The 7,205-nt window shown below is 35.8% G+C and overlaps 1 protein-coding gene across 1 annotated transcript in view; it reads right to left on the bottom strand.

Moving 5' to 3' along the window:
• Nucleotides 1–252: 252 nt before the first annotated feature.
• The window catches only part of LOC106884019 (nascent polypeptide-associated complex subunit alpha), a 13,598-nt gene continuing 6,645 nt past the window's right edge, over nt 253–7,205 (bottom strand). The window contains exons 4-7 of the mRNA XM_014935196.2: nt 6,075–6,205; nt 3,713–3,847; nt 2,006–2,128; nt 253–441 (exon numbers count right to left, since the gene is read on the bottom strand). Of these exons, the coding sequence (XP_014790682.1) occupies nt 427–441; nt 2,006–2,128; nt 3,713–3,847; nt 6,075–6,205 (404 nt within the window). The 3' untranslated portion in view covers nt 253–426. The remainder of the gene's footprint in view (nt 442–2,005; nt 2,129–3,712; nt 3,848–6,074; nt 6,206–7,205) is intronic.

The following is a 7,205-nucleotide window of genomic DNA, read 5'->3' as shown; positions in this document are numbered from 1 at the left end:
ATATATATATATATATATATATACATATATATATATATATTACACACACACAAAGGCTTCCTTCACTTTTCATTTACTAAATCCACCCATGTGCTTTAGTTGACCCAGGGCTATAGTGGAAGACATTTGCCCAAGGTGACGCAAAGTGAGACATGCATCTTGTCTTGATATGAGAGAAGAAAAATATCACAAAACACAGAAACAAGAATATGTTGTTCATATTGAAAACAAGAGACATTTTAACACGGCACCTCACAGATCTGATATATTTATAGTCAAAAACTATATAAATATGGTCAAATTTATTGTTTAAGAACTGTACAGAGAGAAAGGCGAAAGAATAGGAGACATAGTAGAAAGCAAAGTTAAAAAAAAAACTGCCAACATATTTAAGGTAACATTTATGCAAATGTTATACAGGTTTCACTACATTGTCAACTCCTGCAAAGAGAAAAGAAAAACGAAAATTAATAAAGAACGAATGAAGCGACAGTGTTCATGCAAAATGGAAATATAATTTTAACAATCTGAAATCTCGAAGTCAAACATGAGAAAACATCTATACATGTCTGAATGAGATGTAATTTTGCATGAAGGACACATGAAGTAGTGTTTAACAACTGGTTGTCTGCCCTTCCCTTCAAGAGCCTACTCTGCCCCGAGAGACTGAATCCAACCGTAACCTCTTAATATTCAGATTACTGTTAAATGTAATGCTTTTTTATTCGCATTCTTTAAAATCAATAATGAATTATCTCATAGCGTCAAGATTTCAATGATGTGATTGTACATCTTTCTGAATGACATGGTAAGGTAGATGTGAGGCCAGTTCTGGACAATTTGAAAATAAAACAGGTAGGCTATTTGGGCCAGATATGGTTCCTTTATCATTTAATCCAGCCGAAATATACAAAATGTTTTATGTTAAAACTGACCAGATCCAATCTCTCACACCTACCCTAGAATGTCATTCTACGAATATACAAACACATCATTGAAATCTGGAAGCTACATGAGAATACGTGATTAATTCAAAGCAATGTGAATAAATAAACTTTACATTTGACAAAGAAATCTGAATGCTAAAGAGTTAAAGAACTACATAGAGCCATTTACCCAAATTTTAGTATTCCTGAATTAGGCACAGGTATGGCTATGTAGCTGTGAAGTTTCCTTTCCAATTGAGGTTTGGCATCTTGGGCCTCAATGCATGGCTATCTGATGAACTGTTTTCTATAGCCCTAGGCCAACCACAACCTTTTACGTGGATTTTAAAACTGTCACATATACAGACGCAGGTTTATGTGAGTGTCCAAGTCTGTGTTAACGTTTGTGACTGCTTGTACAGAAATGCAATGAGCTGTGTTCCCCCTGCCACTTTGTGCCATCCTTCAAAGATATACGAAAGTTAAGGGTTAGCATCATGACAGGCAACCAACTGTAAAACTACTTCAAGTAACATTTTTGTCCAACCCATGAAGGCAGGGAAAAACAGATGTAAAATGATTTTCAGCCACGGGTTTCCCATCTGGTTCTCTTTAGTGTTAAAATCTGTTCAGCAGTTTTTATGTAATTAACTTCATTATGTTGATTTAATTCCTATAGGGTATTGGTGTTGCTAACCTCATCATGAGTTGGTTTAATTAAAAACTCATTGAGTACTGGTGTAATTAGTCCCACTGACATCACCGATGGCAAAACAAAGAAAGATAATGGTTAGCAGGTTTTATACTCATACTAATGATATTAATGGAAAAGTGAAATAGCTACATCAGGGAAATGAAATCTGACTGCAGACTTTGTTCACCTGAAGCAAGCTCACCTTATAATATATACCTAATAACAGCAACAAAATTACGTTTAGCAGATTCTCATTCATGCTAATGAAGTGAAATGAGACCCAACTGGAACCTTTGTTCACAAAGAGCTCACCCCACTATATTATACATACCTATAGCAGTAAGATTAACATTGAAAAAGGAAAGCAAAGAGAAATCCTACTTACCATAATAGCATTGACAATGTCATTATTGTTATTTTTAAGTGCTTTCACAGCTTTCACCCTCGACACACTGGCCTGTGACATAACAAGCTCAATATCTTTAGGCTCAACACCAGTTTCATCAATCTGAAAAGAGGAAGTTACACAACATTATTTCAACAATGGCTAATATTAGATTACCTCCAAACCTCATATTGAATGAGATGTTTTGGCACTGGAGGCAACACACTTATAGATAGGAGTGAGAGAGAGAAATTAAACATACAAAAAATAAGTAGATGCTCAGGGAGGTGGGGAGGGAGAGAGAGAGGAGACCATTGAAACATTTGATGTACCGGTGGCACGTAGAAAGCACTTTTCAAGTGTTGGGCCTCATGGAAGTGATGACAAATGATTGAGACCTTTGGCAACATGCTGTGCCTGAGAAGAAGACCCATCAAGCCAAGTGAAATCATAGTTGAGGCAGATACTGGTGTCACACAACGGAGACCTGTTACACTCTTGGAGTGGTTGGCATTAGGAAGGACATTCAGCCCTAGAAACCATGACAAATCAAACCAGAGTCTGGAGCAGCCCCTCAGCTTACCAGCCCTGGTCAAACTGGCCAACCCATGCCAGCATGGACAATGGACATTAAATGATGATGAATCAGCAATGCCAAAATATCACACAACCACTTCATACAGTCAACAAACTTTGCCTCAAATCAATTGCCATGAGGCTATGTAGTCCCAAATACACATTTGAATAACAGATGAACTGGTCATTGCTAGAACATCTTTGATAATAGGTCTGTTTCATTTGATGTAAAGGGAACACATTATCAATATTACGTAACTATGGTAAATCCAAACGAGTTATTTATCACCATTTATTAATATGGTTAAGTCATTTCACTTCACTTAGAATAACGTAACTGCAGTGAAAAGAAAGCCATCAAAAATCTAGAAAGCAATCTTAATACTTTGTGGATATATACAATATTAACATCAGCTAGAATTTACTACACCCGACTGGCATTCAATGCAGCAAAACCAGGATAAGTGAAGACATGGTCTTTGGTCTAGTCCCACTTGCATGGTACCTTGGGTTTTGTACTATAATCCTGGATCGACCAAAGCTTTGTGAGTGGATTAGGCAGACAGAAACTGAAAGTCTGCAATATGTGTGTCTTCTTGTCTTGACACGATGCAATAGTTGTAGAAAAAAAAAAGGTATCCCCACTCTACAAGAGGAGTTGCATACTTGTGAAAAAACATGTCTGGCCATGGAGAAATATTACCTTGTTTAGAGACAGGTAAGATTAGGCAACAGAAAGGGCATCAAGCTATAGACAATCTGTCTTAGATTTCATCCAACTTGTGCATGGAGTAGACGTTACAATGACGACAATAGACAAAGAAAGAAAACACTTTAATTGGAGTCGTCGTTTAACGTCTGCTTTCCATGCTGGCATGGGTTGGACGATTTGACGGAGGACTGGTGAAACCAGATGGCTACACCAGGCTCCAATCTGATTTGGCAGAGTTTCTACAGCTGGATGCCCTTCCTAACGCCAACCACTCAGAGAGTGTAGTGTGTGCTTTTACGTGTCACCCGCACGAAGGCCAGTCAGGCGGTACTGGCAATGGCCACGCTCAAAATAGTGCATTTCATGTGCCACCCGCACAAAAAAAAAAAATCGTTAAAAAATAAAAAAAGTATGTTTACCTCTTCTTCTTCTGATTCTTCAAGAATTGGTTGAGAAAGAGGATTCTGTGCCCCATCGGGACATGTGGCTGGGTTCTCTGGTGCTTTAAATTTCTCTGCAGCAGCCATTTGAGCCTGTTGGCTCAGATCTTCAATCTAAAAAGTAAAGAATAAATAATTCCCTCTTTAAATTATCAAAAACAACCATTCCACATATTTTAACTCCTCGATAACTATATTTCTAATGAAATACTAAAGCTGACAATTAATGTTTATAACGATAAAGAATTTTGAGGGTTTTACTAAATTAACTGTCATTATTATTATTATTATTTAAGGTGGTGAGCTGGCAGAATTGTTAGCATGCCAGGTGAAATACTTAGTGGTATTTCGTCTGCCGCTACATTCTGAGTTCAAATTCCGCTAAGGTCGACTTTGCCTTATATCCTTTCAGGGTCAATGAAATAAGTACCAGTTATGCACAGGGGTTGATATAATCGACCAGTCCCCTTCCCCCAAAATTTTCAAGGACTTGTGCCTAGAGTAGAATTGGAGCATAACAAAAAGTGCCCATAAAATTTAGGAAAATCTTAATTTAGATATAAACCTTTCGATACAAGGTTTTTGAAGCATAGAACTTGAGATAGCGTCCGGTAGGGTAGAACCAAAAGGTTTTTAAATGTAAATACTTAGTGCTAAGTTACTAAGTATGTAAAATACTTGATTTGAAATTTCACTCATATCCATGAATGTAAACAATAATACAAACAAAATTTGGAAATATGTCAATCTTTCAGCATTCAAACCAACCATATCCGGCCTAAATATTTCACTAGTTTTATTCAAACCAGCCTCTCACACCTAACGTAAAATTTCATTCTAAAATCAAACAATCACATCATCAAAAGCTCAATGCTATGAAATAATGCAGGATTAATTGAAAACGAATAAATAAGCATTCCATTAGACAGAATAAGCTGAATGCTAAGGGGTTAAAATCCAAAACAATTTTGAAAATTTACGTTGTTTCTGTAAATGTTGTAGAATACAAACAAAATTTGGTAATATGTTAATGATGATGATTTTACCCAAACGAGCTTCAATCCATGTCATTAAAGTGATATTTTGAAATGAATTTTAATCTTTCAATTCTAACATTTTCATCAAGGATTTTAATTCATAGTATGTTCGGAGTTGATGGCAAAATAATCCAATAATAAAATGTCTTTCACGTTTCAAATACTTTTCTCTGATTTTTTTCTGAACTTAAACTTTAAATTATTTTGATATAAGTTTAAGCACTGCAATAAGACCTCAAATATATCTTAAATATTAGAAATATTGTAGCTGAATCTTTATCTTATGGTTGAGTTTTAACAATAAATATTTAGCAGTTAAAACCAACGAATAGTTGAATTTCTAAATGCAACAACACAATAATAAGGATATTATTTCATCAAATTAAAAAATTCGAACCTATGACTATGTCTACAATAATTATTTGGAAAGACTAAATTATTTACGATTTAACACATATCCTGAACGAAAAGGAGAACTAATTTAAAATATGAGACAACCTAAGCACTAAAAATTTAAGAATAATATATATTTTATATGGGTTAAAAACATGCACACATATATACATATATATCACTGCTCTGTCAAGCGGAAGAGATACAGTTAAAGGGACTTAATTTGTACAGGAAGAAATTCACGAAAAATATATTCGCAGTTACTTAAAGCCTGTACTTTTTGTGATCATATTTTTTTTAAATTAAATACACTGTCTTAAATCTGAAAATTAATCAACTTAGATGGAAAGTTAATTTTTCCATTAACAAAAGTCTCTTACATTAAATTGTAACGGAAGATTTTAATTTTAAAAAAAAAAACACGGTTTTAAAGCACAGAATCAGTTGTTTTCTATGAAATCTATATCCAGCTCATGAAATTGTATTCTGCAGTTTCTGAAAAGAGGCCACCTGGCAAATTGCCAAGACTCAATTACAGCATTACTTTTACTGCTATTTATAATGGCTTTTGCTTCTCCAAAGTGGCAATTTGTGTATCACTTCTGTCCAAACCAACCCAGAACCCTTGCCTCTCCTCTTTGTCATCCTTTAACACTAAGTTGTGTTCCAAACACCACCTTAACCATATACTAAACTTCCACTATGAATTCTTGGCTATTTAGAAAATTAATTGAACCACACCTGCAGTGTATTCTGATGACAAACACGATCCTAAAGAGATCAATCTGAACCATGAGTTCAGATATGTATTAGGGGATTTATATTATGGCTAACACTTCAGAAGTAACAATTTGATGAAGAAGTTTATGGAGGTGTAAATGTGTAGATAATAATTGATGAATAAATGTTACCTTAGCCTCTCCAAACACAATGTAGGTATCTGATGCTGGGCTTTTATACACATCTGGTCGGTTGATAACAAACAGAATATTTTTGGATTTGCGTATCGTAACCCTGGTAACACCTTGTACTTGTTTAAGACCTGCAATATAAACATCCAGTGACAGATTGGAAGATACTTTCCTGTGTACAGCAGAAGTTATCGGGATTAGGGGTAACAGTGAGATTAGATCCTTGATATTTAACAAAATGAATTAATAAAGACATGGATATGAGTGGTTGGCGTTAGGAAGGGCATCCAGCTGTAGAAACTCTGCCACATCAGATTGGAGCCTCGTGTAGCCATTTGGTTTCACCAGTCCTCAGTCAAACCGTCCAACCCATGCTAGCATGGAAAGCGGACGTTAAATGATGATGATGATGATGATGGATAGACTTTTAACTCCATTGAACTTTCAGTACAAATACTAATAACAGAATAAAGTAATATAGAACAATATGGCTGTAGCTATAACTAAAACAGCTGGTGAGAGGATATGTTCCTTGAATGGCATGTTGGAAGTTAAGCATTAGACACTGAAAAAGAGGGACAAGTCCATAGGTTGCAAACGTTTCTCTAAAGAAGGTTCATTTTGTCGGTGAATTATCTAAGTGTTAGAATCAGTAACATGTACCACAATGTCAAGAAATATTGAAATATTCATTTCAGTGATTCCTAAAAAGTATTTCTTTTCTTTTTTCTTAATATTTGTTTCAGTCATTTGAGTGCAGCCATGCTGGAGCACCGCGTTTAGTCGAACAAATCGACCCCAGGACTTATTCTATCAGTCTCTATTGCCGAACCGCTAAAGTTATGGGGATGTAAACACATCAACATCGGTTGTCAAGCGATGTTGGGGGAACAAACACAGACACACAAACATATACAGATACATCATCATCATCATCATCGTTTAACGTCCGCTTTCCATGCTAGCATGGGTTGGACGATTTGACTGAGGACTGGTGAAACCGGATGGCAACACCAGGCTCCAGTCTGATTTGGCAGAGTTTCTACAGCTGGATGCCCTTCCTAACGCCAACCACTCAGAGAGTGTAGTGGGTGCTTTTACGTGTCACCCGCACGTATACATACATATATA

Source organism: Octopus bimaculoides, chromosome 3, assembly GCF_001194135.2.
Source record: "Octopus bimaculoides isolate UCB-OBI-ISO-001 chromosome 3, ASM119413v2, whole genome shotgun sequence".
Taxonomy (NCBI): domain Eukaryota; kingdom Metazoa; phylum Mollusca; class Cephalopoda; order Octopoda; family Octopodidae; genus Octopus; species Octopus bimaculoides.
Note: the sequence above shows the minus strand (reverse complement) of the source record. Positions and strands in the feature narration are given on the sequence as shown.